The sequence below is a fragment of the Leptopilina heterotoma genome, unplaced genomic scaffold (genome assembly GCF_015476425.1).
Source record: "Leptopilina heterotoma isolate Lh14 unplaced genomic scaffold, ASM1547642v1 Lhet_347, whole genome shotgun sequence".
Taxonomy (NCBI): Eukaryota; Metazoa; Arthropoda; class Insecta; order Hymenoptera; family Figitidae; genus Leptopilina; species Leptopilina heterotoma.
The window spans coordinates 377,199-392,870 of record NW_025111030.1 but is presented as its reverse complement, the minus strand read 5'-3'; the positions used below and the strand labels follow the sequence as shown (position 1 = coordinate 392,870).

The following is a 15,672-nucleotide window of genomic DNA, read 5'->3' as shown; positions in this document are numbered from 1 at the left end:
AATTATTTATTTTTTTCTATTTGTGACAGTAATTTGACTAATTTATATAGTAGAAATAAATTATTATTTATTGTTAGGCGTTCGGGTGCCATACCCAAAATTTTGCGACCTCTTTGAAAATAGTTATAAATACGTGTAAATTTTTTGTACATGAATGAATGATGAACTTTTGAATGAAATGTTGGAATGAAAAAATGAAAAGTTTTGCTTTATACCATTTTTGCATGTAATTAATTAAATCGAAAACTGTATTATATAGGCTTTTCGTTATTTATTTTATAATAAATGAAAACTTAATGTAAAACTAAAGATTTTTGGAATAAATTTATTATTGAACCAGTGAAAAATGTATTAGTTAAGTTTGTATTTAATTACTTAGTTGTATTGTAATACCAAAATTTTTCGAGTTTGATTTTTTGACATATCTATATATGTTATTTGACTTCAGGAGTTAAAAAATGACATTTTAAAAAATGTCATTCCGTCTGTGTCTGTAAACATTATATTTTCAAAAATATCTCGAGATTATAAAGAGCTTTAGGGATGAATTTTTTTAAATTGTACGTCTCACGTGCTTTCTTCTTTTCAGCCCGATTCATAAAGATTAACTATATTTTTTTGGATTTTTAATTTTTCAAAAAATCGTTTTTGGTCCATAACTTAAAAAAAATGTTAAGACACCCATTAATGTTTTTCTCTAATTTTTTAGAGTTTTTTTAGACGCATCTTTTGAGCCCTTATTAAACATTTTTTGTCCACACTAACCCAAGACATTAAACTTTTAAAAATCTAAAATTTTTGAAAATAAGACTTTTTTGAAAATTTTGTTGAAAAATGTAGAAATAACTTTGAAAGTATCATTATCAACTTGTAGAGCATTGAAAAACTCTTCAATTCGTCTATTTTTGAACTTAGTTTGATCATAAATTTCGAAATTATTGGTATTTTAAAAACCAAAAATTCTGTAAAATGACATTTTCTCAACTTTTTTTGTTTGAAAACTTTCCTTTAACTATTAAACTATTATAACTATCTTGTAGGGTATTAAAAAATGCATTGATTGACCCAAAATTCAATCATTTTTACCATATTTATAAAAATTTATTCATATATTTCAATTTTCTATTATTATTATATTCCTCAAAGTGTTCATGAAATGAGCAAAATTATAACAAAAATATTCAACTTGGCAGCGGTTTTTTTATTTTTTATTAAAAAAAGTATTTTGTAATTTTAATTAAAAATAATAAAATAATTAATAAAATTTTTTGAAAACGCTACGTTAATTTTTACTGTACTAAATAATAAATAGAAATTGTTGACCACCTTTTGAACTTTCTTTATAACTTTTTTTAAAAAATAAATTTAGGCCAACTCTGACTATATATTTTTTCTTATGATTTTAAACAACTTTTTATTCTACAAAGTTAAACTTTAGTATATATTTTGTTATTTTTACTCGTAAATTATAAAAAAATATAGCAAATTTGATTGAAATATTGATTTCAGTAACGGTTGGCATACATTTTATGAATATGAGACAAGTCACACCCAGAAAGTCTCCCCCGGACAAGTCCTCCCAGGACAAGTCTCCACAGAGACATAACTCCCCATGGGACAAGTCTTCCCATGGACAGCTCCTCCCAGAGGACAAGTCTTCCCAGGGACATCTCTCCCCAAATGTAAATATTAAAAGTAAATAATGCCATGGGTGGACAAGTCTCCCCGGGACATCTCTCCCCAGTGAAAATTATTTATTAAAACGGTGGCACATTCAGGATGAAGGAGGAAGTCTACTGTGGCAAGGAAAAGAATAGGCCGATATTTGCGGATTTTTTTTCTACAAAAATACGACATCGACATTAAATTAAACCATCCTATATTATATATTCAAGTATTTGTAAAAAACTCGTGTCACAAAAATCATCGTAAACAAATTGGCTGCCTTTATTCCAATGTTACTTACGATATTTTTTATCCCACATGCACAAAGATGGCGCTTTTAGATAGCTGACGACAGGGAGTAAAGTCACTCATTTGTTCCACCATATGAAAATGGCGTCCATTTTCTCCCATGTGCAAACATAAACGCTGATCCCATGCGTTATTTTTGCCCATGGGAGAAAACGGCCGCCAGTTTCTTATAAGTCGAACAAGTGAACAGGAAAAAAAAGTCTGACTCCGTTTACACCTTAAATTCAGCCCATGTATTTCACATAAGTCTGTCCTTGTTTAATGGGGCTGACTCCGTTTACACCGTAAATTCAGCCTCGAAAACGGGCTAAAAGTAAAACTTTTTTTTTAGTGTGTGAATGACTTTTACTCCCTGTCGTCTGCTATCTGAATTCGCCACTTTTGTGCATTAGGAATAAAAAAAATTTTAATTCTACATATTCAAAATTGCCGTGGTGGCACTCCTTCAAGCGCGATTTCGCCTTTTTTTAGGGGCACAAACGGTGTACATGAAATCTCACGTCTGGGTGATCCAAACCAAAAAATAAAATATGGTTGTCATATACATAGTATTGAATCTCGTCTGACGAAGGATTTTGTCGATATCTTTTTTTATTTAACCCATTAACGCCTGAAACCTCTGAAAATTTTTGTTTAATTAAAGATTTAATTTCATATACTGAAAATACTCCCTGCAAGTAACTGAAGTGTTTCTTTATGTTTTCGGGGTCGCTAAACAAGATTCTGTGCTCAGATTTTAAATTTATCGCAAAGAAAATTAAATATAGCGAATTGTGTGCATCAGATTGCAAAAAAAAATTAAAAATTTTTTTTTTAAATAATTATTTCTTACTGAAAATATTTGTTTCACACGAATACAAGTGTCACAATTTGGCACAAACTTACTGAACTTTCAAAATATGCAAAAGCGGAAATTAAAAAACAAAATGGCGCTAATTTGAGGAAAAAATTATTCAATTCTTTTTATGGTGCACCGATATTTACCATGGCTATGAAATCTAACAGAACTTAGTGTTTATGGGGAAATCTCACGAAATGGGGACAAATTGGGTTCTGAGATATATGTGCCACAAGAAGCTTCCATATTGCTAACCCACATTTTTATACATTTGCTAATACTATATCGCGACTATGAGATATAAAAAAAATTCTTGTTAGTAAAAATTAAAAAATTATGCACCTGATTTATTCATTAAAATTGTAGAAATTGAGAAATTCTTGACGTAACTCGCATAAAATCGAATTTTCATTAAGCGATAACATTTTGAGCAATTTTTTTTAATGTTTGGGATTTTTTGTCATTTATCTATAGGTTATGTGAAGGGTAGAAAAAGGTAAATTAGACAAGTGTGCCAATTATAATATTCGAGATAATAAGCTGTTTATAACTGTAATTGCATTTTCACCTTTTTTTGAAAATTATTAATTTTCTTATAATACTTGTTGAGCGATTATTATTTAAAATTCGCCCATTATATTATTTATATTTTTAGGTATTCAGGAAAAGAATTATGGGTGGCAGAACATTGTGTCACTTAAAACATCTACGAAATCGTTCTGCGAAAACGCGCAACGAGTGCGTAACTCGTTGTCAAAAAATGGTTTTTTGACGAGCACAAGAAATCGCATTTAAAAAAATATATTCACCTTCGTGTAATATCTTGGTTTAGTGTTAATAAATATGTGTGCAAAATGCTCACCCCTAAAAATAATATTTGTGGTTGATATTGAATAATTTTTGTACGAGATAATATTACTTAGTCAATTATAGTGCCATTTTAGGAAAAAATATATTTAAACTATATCGCGTGTAGATTTTTGATAAATGTAAGTTTAGGTAGATAAAGGAAAATGTTTTTTGAAGGATTGTAAAATATTATAAATTCTTGAAGATAAATACGTTTTACCTGCACTCATCACCATAAATATGAAAAAAATAGTTTAAATAAAGTAGCAATTAATAAATATGAATTACACCGGTTAAAATATACTTCTATTTAGTCGAAGAATAATAATTTATGGTAAAAAAAATGTGCCACTAATTTGAAAAATAAAAATTTTTTTACAACAAAAAGTCCCCATTTCGTGAGATTTCCCCTTATATGTTTTTTAAGTCGCTCATGACGAATATATAATCGGATTTTCAAAATTCAAAATGGCGGATCCAATATGTCCGACAAATTTTTCTAAAATTTACTCGATTCGCTTAATTTTTGTTACTCAGGGGTTTTTGAGGTCGCAGATTATGAATCTGCTATCGGATGTACAAAATTCAAAATGTCGGATACAATATGGCCGACAAATTTTTTTTAAATTTACTCGATTCGCTTGAATTTTGTTACTCCAGGGGTTTTTGGAGTCGCAGATTATGAATTTGCAATTGGACTTTTTAAATACAAAATGGGAAGTCCAATTTAGCGGACAAAAATTATTTAATCAATTCTAGTCGCCTGAAATTTGAAAATGATGACCATCTATTAGTCAGAATAAGACAAAATACAAAGAAAATCCATCAGAAGTACACAATCTAAAAATTGTTGTTCCAAATCTAATTGGCTTAGCTTTGAAAAATTCTTTTAACACTGTTCTATCATAAGACTTAATATTTTCAAACTTAAAACGTAACAATGTTGATGAAACAATTTGAGATGACAGATAGGAAACCTTCAAGCGTATCTAGTAAATTTAAATAATTTTTGTCCGTCATATTGGATCTGCCATTTTGTATTTTGAAAATACAATTGCAGATTCATAATCTGTGACCTCAAAAACCCCTGTGAAACAAGTTTCAAGCGAATCTACTGAATTTAAATAATTTTTGTCCGCCATATTGGATCCGCCATTTTAAATTTTGAAAATCCAATTGCAAATTCATAATCTGTGACCCCAAAAACCCCTGAGTAACAAAATTCAAACGAATCGAGTAAATAAAAAAAAATTTGTCGGCCATATTGTATCCGCCATTTTGAATTTTGAAAATACGATTATATGTGGACGTCCACATGAAAAGGGCCCATATTGTCGGTTCCAGTTTTCGAGATAATCGCAATTTAGTAATTTTGGAGCAAAATCTTAATGTTTTTTTATTTTTTATTATCAATCTACATGTTTTGACAAGTCGAATCATGCGGTTTTCATTAATTTATCGATAATTTAACTGTTTGATTTCATTGGTTCTTTAGAAAAATGAAAAGGGTCCATTTTGTCGGTCATTTGCAAAAGTAATCCGAATTTTAAAAATGGAGGTGTGGAAAAATTTAAAACCTCTTGATTTTTCATCTCTAAGGTGTCCTGGACTGTAAACAATTCTTATCTGAATAACTTCCCAAAAGAACCAGAGATATTGATGTTAATGTCTTTTTTTCGTAATTGTCGAAATGAAAATTTGGATATTGCGTTATTTTTTTCATAATAGAGACTGTTAAAAAAATTTTTAATAAGTTTAATATATATATTCCTTTTTTTCAAATTACACAATAAAATTGTACCTAATCAATAATCTTGTAAAAAATGGTTTTTTAATAGAAAAATTCTCCTTTTTAGAAAAGGGTTTAAAAAAATAAAAAAAAAAAAAAGGTTTTAAAAATTTAAAACCTGTTGGTTTTTTATCTTCAAGGTGCCCTGCACTGGAAACAATTCTTATCTGAATAACTTCCAAGAAGAACCAGAGATACAACAATTAGTTGGTATCGCAATCTTTAATTCCGTTTTTCTCGAAATGACGTTTTTGGCGTTCTAAACTTTGAAATTCCTTAACTCAGCGAATTGTTAACCAAAAAAGTTCTAAGACCACTCAAAATTTTCCAATTTCTGCCAGGAATACGCCCATACAGATAACTCCAATAGTGCCAAAATGGGCCCTTTTCATGTGGACGTCCACATATATTCGTCATGAGCGACCTCAAAAACATATAAACACTAAGTTCTGTTAGATTTCATAGCCATGGTAAATATCGGTGCACCATAAAAAGAATTAAATAATTTTTTCCTCAAATTAGCGCCATTTTGGAGATGTCCCGGGGAGACTTGTTCTGAATTTGTCACTGTCTTAATAAACAATTTTTCACTGGGGAGAGATGTCCTGGGGAGACTTGTCCTCTGCGGGAGGAGCTGTCCATGGGAGGACTTGTCCGGGGGAGACTTTCTGGGTGTGACTTGTCCCAACCCCCATTTTATTAGCCTTTTCAAAGAAAACATTCTGAATTCATTAAGAAAATCTTTTTCCTCATAAACTTGTTCAATTATTGACCTGAGAAAGGCTAAACTTTGGTACACTTTAGATTTTTGTTTGCAGATTATAGAAAAAATATAAGGAAAAAATATAAGGCATTGAATTCGATATGTTTTTAAAAAGAAAACTTAAAATACTAAACATTTGAAGACAATCGTTTTTCTTTTAACGTAAACAGTTATTGACCAATGAGGTTAAACTTTGGTACACTTTGAGAGTTTTATTTGTAGATTATAGGAAAAATATAGCGATCATCATGGTTAGGATTATTTTCAATAGTTGTTTCAAAGGAAACTTCAAAAATTAGATATATTTAGGAAAAAAATGTTTTTCTTCTTTACCTACCTATAAAAATTTTGATCTAAGAGGGTGAACTTTGGTACACTTGGTTACTTTCTACTTTTACATTACAGAAAAACTACACAGAATCCGATTAGATTTAATTTTAATAGCAATTTCAAAACATTTATAAAATTACTAAATTTTGAAAAATGTTCTTGGCTTTTACTTTCACAATTTTGAACCTAAAAGGCTAAAATTTGTTCGACTTTTATTGTACTTAATTTAAAAAAACGTTTGTCTTTAATTTTAAAATTTTTTGACCTAAAACCCTAAACTTTGGTTGTCAACCTAAAAGGCTCTTTAGTAAATTCCTGCATATCTTTTTGTAGCTTGCTAAAAAATTATTCAACACCTGATTAAATTGATTTTAAAATGGTTTTCAAAGTATGAAATTTCCATAATAAAAATTTCCAAAATAAAATGTGTTGAGTTGTTAAATAAGTTAAAAGTATTGGAGTTGTTTGAAAAAATAAGGCATGTCCAATATTTCACATTATTTTTTCATATAATTGTAATACAGAAATCCTTCGATATGTCATTAGGGAAAATAATAATTTGGGTCCTTCGGAATTGGAACTTTGGTTTGGAACTTTTGACTCCATACCCTTTTTTCGATTTAGGTCAATTTTTGACCTGCATGGTTAAACTTTGGAATTGATTGATAAAGTATTAAAACTGAAAGTGATATCAAAATAGTTTTAAGAAAAGCTTTACTACTTCATTTTAGTACACAACTTTTGCAATTTTGACCTGAATGGACAAAGTTTAGGACATTCGTGTATATATCGGGCAAAATTTCTCAAGTGTAAAATTTTAAAAATTTTATTTTAAATTAAAAAAATTTTTAAATATAATATAATTTTTTTTATTTTATTTTTTTTTATTTTTTTAAAATTTCTCTTTTCAATTGTGTAGGGGAGACCGAGGAGGAAAGTAACAAAAATCAGTTTTTTCATTGTAGCGTTCAAACTATTTAACGAATAATAACGAAATAGGATTTCTTTTTGGAGAGTTTGTTAAATACATATTGAAAAATAAAAAAAAATTTTATAACAAAATGGCGGCGATAAATTTCATAGTAAAAATCGACTATTTTCTTATGACCAAAATGCGAGCCAAAATGTCAGCATAATTTTTTTTAAAGTTTAAGTCCTGAAACAGAAAGCAAAGAAATTTAATGATCTATATAATATAAACTTTGGTAGCACATATGGGATTTTTTATATTAATTCTTGTAAAAATGGCGCACTTTCTGAGTAAAGTAATCGATTTTTTGCCAAAAAATAAACAGTAAATTCTTTATAAAATATAAAGTTTACATTGTGATTATAAAATTTCTTTGTTTTTTGTTCTAGTACTTAAACTTTTCAAAAAAGTATTCTGACCGTAAAAAGTAGCCAAATTTTTCATGTTTCATATTTTTGGCATTAAACAAAATAAAAAATAAAACATTAAACTTTGAAAACATAAAAATAACTTTATCTAAAGTTTAAAAGCAAAAATTAACAATTATGACAAACATAAAATAAAACAAAATATGAACGCAGAATAAAAATGTTTTCTGGTTCAATAAATAATTTTTAAGTTACGTTAATATGTCAAAACGAAAGTCAATTTACTTGTTATTCATTATTTTTAACAAACAAAATCTAATCTGTAACTTTAAATATGATTTACTTCACTCATTTCATAAAGTATGCACAATATTGAAACGAGGAGGAAAGTAACAACGTGTTACTTTCCTCCTTACTCTATTTTTCAACAAAAAAGTTAAAATTACAGAAAAGTATTACACGTAATTTAAAAATACACTGTTACAACTTAAAGGCAGATAATTAAGCTTCAAAAAAACGAAACGCACATTTTATAAAACTGTGTAATTAAAAAAATATGAGGTTTTGAAAATTTAAACGTAAACTTACTTTTGACGTATTTTTGTAACGTCATATCACTAGCGGACCTAACCTAACCGGAAATGCTCTTGCACACTATGGAGAAGTTGTAGGGGGCACTACTGATTAAAAAAATTTTTTAACTTTGTATATCGGCTAATTTGTTTAAAAGCTATAAGCGTTGTTACTTTCCTCCTCGGTCTCCCCTATGCATTTTTTGAAAAATTCAAAATTTGTCCCTTTTTAAAATCAAAAATATTTTTGAATTTTTTTAAGTACTAAAGTTCCCAGTAAGAAACGAAAAATTGAAAAGGATTGAAATAATTCAAACTCTGTATGGTGTAGTAGAAATTATCCAATACTTTTGAATGCCATTTCTGTCCAATACTTTTCTATACCATGATAGGACCACGTTTCGTCTAAAAATGAATGCTATTCAATTCTTTTTGTAATTTTTAACAAAGACAAAATTTTTTTCTGAATGCTTTCCAATCCCATCCGAAATTATTACAGCCTGTCATTATATCACTTTTCAATTTTTCATTGGAACCGCGTTTCTGCATGCATTCAAGCAATCTTCTGGATTTTTGTAATTTATAAGATACATACAGTGGCAGATTTTGTAAAAAGTGTTTGTGTTCAAAGAAAAACTTGCTGATAAATTGATTGTTTACCAATTTAACGTCATTTAAACGAGTCAGGGCCGTTATTCTGTTAGACAATAAATCATAACCTAAAAATTTCAGAGACCTTTAAACACTTTTAACCCTCTTAACTGATAATTTAATAATTATTCCTTTTTAAAATAGCAAATAAATTCATGAGTGCAGTTATTTGAAAGTAATTGAACATTGTATATGTGAACAATATTAGTATTATATTATTATACTACTGTCGCGGAATTCAGAAGCATAGGGCAGAAATGGTATTCAAAAGGATAGAATTTTTCTAATGCTTCTTAATCTTTGCTTTCTTACTGGGTATTCAAGAGGATTGATATCATTACTATTTATATTGCTCTCACTGGATAGAAAAGTATTGGACAGAAATGGCATTCAAAAGAATAGAATCTTTTTAATACTTTTCAATTTTTCGTTTCTTACTGGGTTTGAGGAAATATTTGTCCGATTTGACAACTTTTATTTTTAAATTTTGAGATTGGTACACTTGAGAAAATTTGCCCCATATATATTTGCAGTTTAAAGAAAAAATATGTAGTTATATTAAAACTTATTATGTTTATTTTTTTTCCTTAAAAGTTTAAAGAAATTTTCGAAAACTTGTTTTTTAAAAATCTATTCAATTCAATTTATTAAACAATGTATTTTACTAAAAAAGTCGTAAAATAAAATTTCAAAATTGAAAATTGGACCATTTATTAAAAAATTTACACTCTAATGAAATGAAATATTATTTTCGATTTTATTTTCTTGCACGAAATTTTGTTTAGAGAACAAAAAATGAAATTTCAAAGAAAGGAACTTCCTGTTTCAGAAAAGTCTTCGACTTACAAATACTCCTTTATTCTGGATTGAAATTTTTATCTTCTGAAAAATTTGTGTTGATTTAAAAATGATAAATAATGGTGAATATACTTGATATCGAATTGATTGATTGATTTGTTAATTGATTTATTAATTGATTGATTGATTGATTAATAATTATAGCACTCTTGATAATTAATCTGTTCCTTCCGATATGAGACTGGCTTTCAATGAAACATTAGCATCCTACATAAAGGAGCTTTCTTCTTTCCTTTCCGTTTTGTATATCACGTTCTTCATCAAAATTCACAAAACGTCTTCAAGCTCCCATTTCGTATAAAACCGGATCGTCATTGTACGAGGGGGCATTCGGTGTTTAACTTTGCAAATCGATTGATCGGTGGTCTCATACCATGAGGGTTTTTTTAATTACTACTCTGGCCCTTTTGGTCACATTGGCCAATGCCAAGGAACCCGAAACCACTGCCGAGGTCCTTCAAAATATTTACTACCGGTGAGTAGCAAATTTTTAAAATTCAATTTTTAAAATTTCTATTAGAAATTCCTAATTTTAATTAAAAATCTTTGCGACCAAAAATTTGAAACTTTAATTAAATAAATAAATTTTAAATTCTAATCAAACATTTTTCAAACAAAAATTCGAATTAAAAACTGTCCAATCAAACATTTATTTTATTCCATTTAAATAATTTTTAACAAAAAATTCTAAATTCTAACCAAGGAATTTTCAAACCAAATTCTAAATTCTAATTAAAAATTGCTCAAATAAAATTTTTTACTCTAATTAAACCAGGGACCGTCACGGAAATCAAATTTTGATTTTGTTACGATATTCCAAAACAAAACGAAATTATTAATGTATTTTGATTTTGATTCGGTAACGAAACAAAATTTACTTTCTATTTTGATTCCGATATTGTAACGAAACAAAATTCACTTTCTATTTTGATTCCGATACTGTAACGAAACAAAATTCACTTCCTATTTTGATTCCGATAATGTAACAAAACAAAATTCACTTCCTATATTGATTCTGATACGTTAACGAAACAAAATTTACTTCCTATTTTGATTCTGATATAATACTGCAATTCGGTTTTCTTATAGAAACAGAAGTCGATTCGAATTCTATTTCAGATTTCGTATGTAAAAACGATATTATCTTCTGATATATTTGACATTTGCAACAAAATTTAGGTTCAATGAGACTTATACATGCGCAGTAGTATTTTATCAAAATTAAAACAAAAAAGAATTTTGATATTGGAATCAAAACTAAATAGAATGGAATTTTGATTTTGATACCCATATCCGAATCAAAACAAAAGTATTTTTTAATTTTGTTTTAATTCCGTGACGGTTGCTGAATTAAACAATTTTCAATAAAAAATTTTAAATTTTAATCGAACATTTTTTAACTAAAAATTCTAATTAAATAATTTTTACCCAGAACTTCTAAATTCTAACCAAGCATTTTTTAAAAAAAAATTCTGAATTTTAATTTAAAAATTCTCCAACCAAAACTTTAGCTAAATCTTATAAATTATATTAAACATTTGTAACTTCATTTTTCAAATTTCAAATTAAAATTTTTCATTTATTCAAATTTTTATTTTCAATTTACATTGTATTCATTAATATATAGGCATTATTAATAATTAATTAATAAAATGTATAATTAATAAAACAGGCAATTTAAACAATTAATTGAACAAGTAAATATACAATTTAATTTCAAATTTATTAAATTCAAAGTAATTTGAATGAAGGAAGAAATTTTACTTCAATAAATAAAAAAATAGTTAAAGATGTAGAAAGATAAATTTGAATGAATGATGAATGCGAAAAAATGAAGAAATAGTTAATGCTGCAGTTGATGAAATAGAAGAATAAATAAACAATATTTTTTAAAAATAATTAAATTTTTTTAAATAAAAAATAAATAATAAAAAAAATGTTGTAATGAGTTAAAAAACATTTTTTTGAAGATGCGTGGACAGCGACTCGATATTATCCTGCGCGAAGCCAAAGGTCCTTGCATATTTAAGTAGAATGATGAAGGAGGACAAAGTCGCAATCACTGAAGACTTATCAATTGTGCGATCAATGCCAGATTTGGAAAATAGTTTCGAAGAATATTACACTTCTCAGGATGCAATTGATCCTACCAGAAAAGATCTTCTTCGATCATTGATGCTGGAAAAATTGGACGCTTATCTCGCCAGTCATCGAATTGAAGCTAAATTACCCGAAGCTATTGTCGGCTCAAATATCGTTCCCAGAACTCTCATTGATTCAGTTCCAAGGGAAGTCAGCGTTCCTCTCTGTGATCAGGACAAAAATCAAGGTACGTGAATTACTTTTTTTAATTCTTTTAAATTGCACCTGGTATTTTAATTATGTAGTATCTTTTTACCTTCAATCATAACTTCTTTCTTTTCCTTCTTCTTTTTCACTTTACAGATAAATCACCGAAAATTCAATGTTTCTCATTTTATTCTTCATTTCTTAATTATTTACAATATTATTATTTACTTTATTTTCAATTTTTATTCCACAATTTTTAAAAATTAAAAGTTTAAATTTAAAAATAATTTATATTTTAATTTTAATTTAATTTATTCTAATAAGTTAAATAAATAAATAATTAATTAATAATACATTTTTAATTTAAATAATTAAGTAATTAATTAACCAGTATTTTATTCAATTAACTAATTAACAAACTAATAATTAATTAAAATAGTTAGTTAGATAACTGTTTTTTTAATTGCGTAAAGTATATTATAAACAAGTTATCATAATTATTAATTCAATAATTAACAGTAATAATTAATTAAATAATTAACAATACTAATTAATTGATTAATTAAATATTTATTTTCATTAATAAAGAAAATAATGAATTGTTTTATTATATTAATCAATTAGATAATAAGGTAATTAATTGACACCTAAGTCAATAGTTAACTAAAACATTAACATAAAACGAGTTGATTACAAAAATTAGTTCCATAATGAGCTAGTTAATTAGATAATACATTATTTACTCAAGTATGTTTGTGTTTAATGCACTTATTAGTTAATAAAAAAACTAAAAAGAGTAATTAGTTAAATAGTTAATAAATTAATGAAACAACTCTTTAATTAATTAACTAAATGGTTAATTTAAGTAACCAATTAAAAAATTAACAGTTAACAAAACAATAAATAGTAAATTTAAAGAAACAGTAAATTAAATAATTAAATAGTCAACTAAGTGTTTAATTAAACAATTAATTAAATATTTCAATAAACAATTTATTTCATTTTATTCATTAATTTAATTTATTTTAACAATAATTAAATAATTAATTAAATCATTGTCTGAATAGTTAGTTAAATATTTATTTAAGTAATTAACTATAAAGCTTTTTTATACGAACTTAAATAGTTAATTGAATAAACAAATAATTACTTTACTAAACAGTTGATGAAAACGCTAATTAATTAATTAATTATATTTATAGTTACTCAACTATTTGACTAAATAAGTAAGTAATTATTTTGTTATGTAATTATTGGTTAATTATTATTCAAGTAAATATTTAACTAAATAGTCAATTTATTATCTAATTAGTTAATTATTTTGTACATTTTTAACTAAATAATCCATTGACTACTTAATTAGTTAATTAATGAGCCAATTAAATAGCTAACAATAAATAATTTTTTTATTATCTAATTAGTTAATTATTATGTCAATTAAATTGCTGACTAATTACCTAATTAGTTAACTAACTAATGAATTTATTATCTAATTATTTAAAATATAATTAATTATTTAAACACCTAATTACACCTAATTAGTTAGTTAATTAATTAACTACTCAGTTTTTTTGTCAATTACATTCTTAACTAAATAACTAATAAAAGATTTATAAGATTAATAATTATCAATTAATCCAAGACAGGCAAAAAAATAAAATAAAAATTCCATTTAACGTTTCGACAACACAACGTTTTTGACTCTTTACCAAGTGATAATTTCGAAAAAATAATAACTAATTAAAGAGTTAAATAATTCTTTGACGGTTAATTGACTAGTTAATTAATTTTCTTATTTGTTTGGTTAGTAGTTAGCAGTTTTAATTAGCGAGACAATTAAATAATGAGTTAACTACAAATTTATGTAATGAATTTAAAAAGGCGACTGGATTTCAGCTGGAAATGCAATTGATATTGTGAATTGTGTTTGAACAGGTCGAGGTTTCGTCAAGAAGGTCATGATTCCATTCCTTCTAGGTCTCAAGTTCAAGGCCACTGCATTGGTACCATTGGCACTGGCGTTGATCGCATTGAAAACGTGGAAAGCTCTGACACTTGGCTTATTGTCACTAGTTTTAAGTGGTGCTCTACTTATTTTTAAATTAACGAAACCAAAAGTTGCCTATGAGGTCGTACACTACGGTCATCCACCTGTTGAACATCCACCCCATTGGGACACATCGCCACAAGGACCTTATAGAGCCTATCGAAAATAGTCTAGTTTCTAGTATTTATTATTAATAATAATATTATTTTATTTATTCGTCAAATATTATTTTTGATACTTTTATTATTTATGTGTACAAAAATAAAGTCTCGACATTATTTCCTAAGGAAATTTAAAGTGTTTTGTATTTCATTGTTTACCCAATTCCATTGTGTATTTGAAAATATTTATTATTCATTTACTTATTTTTTATTTTATTCAAAAAATAAATTTATTTACTTTTTTTCATTGTATTGTGTGAAAATTATAATAAATAATAAGTGAATAAAAGAGGGAGGAATGTATATAAATTTGAACAAAATTATATTCATAATTTTTAATAAAAGTAAGGAGGGAAGAAAAGGTCAGGAAAAAATAACTGGAAGAATTAAATATTTTTTTGGAAAAAGAAAGAGAAATTTTACAAAATCTAATTGAATTGTAACATAAAATTCTCTTAATTTATTAAATAATAAAAAAGACAATTGTAAAAATAGAAATATATTTAAAAAAGTAATTGGAAAGAATTAATTAATAAAAGTAAATGCCTAAAAAATCTGAAAATTATTAAAAAAAGATTTGTATTAATCTCCTCATGATAAATGAAATCGATAGTGAAACTAACAAACATAAATTTAGTAAGCAATAAAAATATATTCAGTAAAGAATAAATAATCAAGTTATCAAAATAAAATTAATCAAAATAAAATAATCAAACAGGTAGAAAAAACACTAATTACGAAAAAAGCATTCAAATTAAGTAAAAAAATAAATAATTCATTGTAAAAAAAGAATCAAATAAAAATTTTTTCTTCTCGAAATCGACGCTTTTGATATAACAAAACCGCGAGATCGTAAATTCAAAGCTAGGCGCGATCTAAATGTTTATGCAAAAATTGACCTCTTACTCCAATTACTGACGAGGTATTGTTTTAGAAAAACACTGCAGTCGACTCACAAGATATTTTACAAAGATTGGAGAGAGAGAGAGAGAGAGTAAGGAAGTTAAATGGAATTTCTTCACGCCAGTTACGAAGCTGGCATACGTAATTAAAAGGGAAGCTTCTTTTTATAATTTTTCGCTAACTTCCAGTGGTGGTGTCACTTGTAATTTAGGTTTTAAGGGTAAAATTAAACGATAAAATCATCAACTTGTCAGAGAGACAAATTGGAAAGTTTAAAAAACATGACTTGAATATTATTGATTTTCATTGC

General features: G+C 26.6%; 1 protein-coding gene across 1 annotated transcript; it reads left to right on the top strand.

Moving 5' to 3' along the window:
• The first annotated feature begins 10,299 nt into the window (after positions 1-10,299).
• Positions 10,300-14,589, top strand: LOC122505164. The gene is made up of 3 exons (XM_043616644.1): positions 10,300-10,437; positions 11,933-12,291; positions 14,187-14,589. The coding sequence occupies exons 1-3, from the start codon at positions 10,337-10,339 to the stop codon at positions 14,465-14,467; spliced, it is 741 nt and encodes a 246-aa protein (XP_043472579.1). The 5' UTR covers positions 10,300-10,336; the 3' UTR covers positions 14,468-14,589.
• Positions 14,590-15,672: the final 1,083 nt, after the last annotated feature.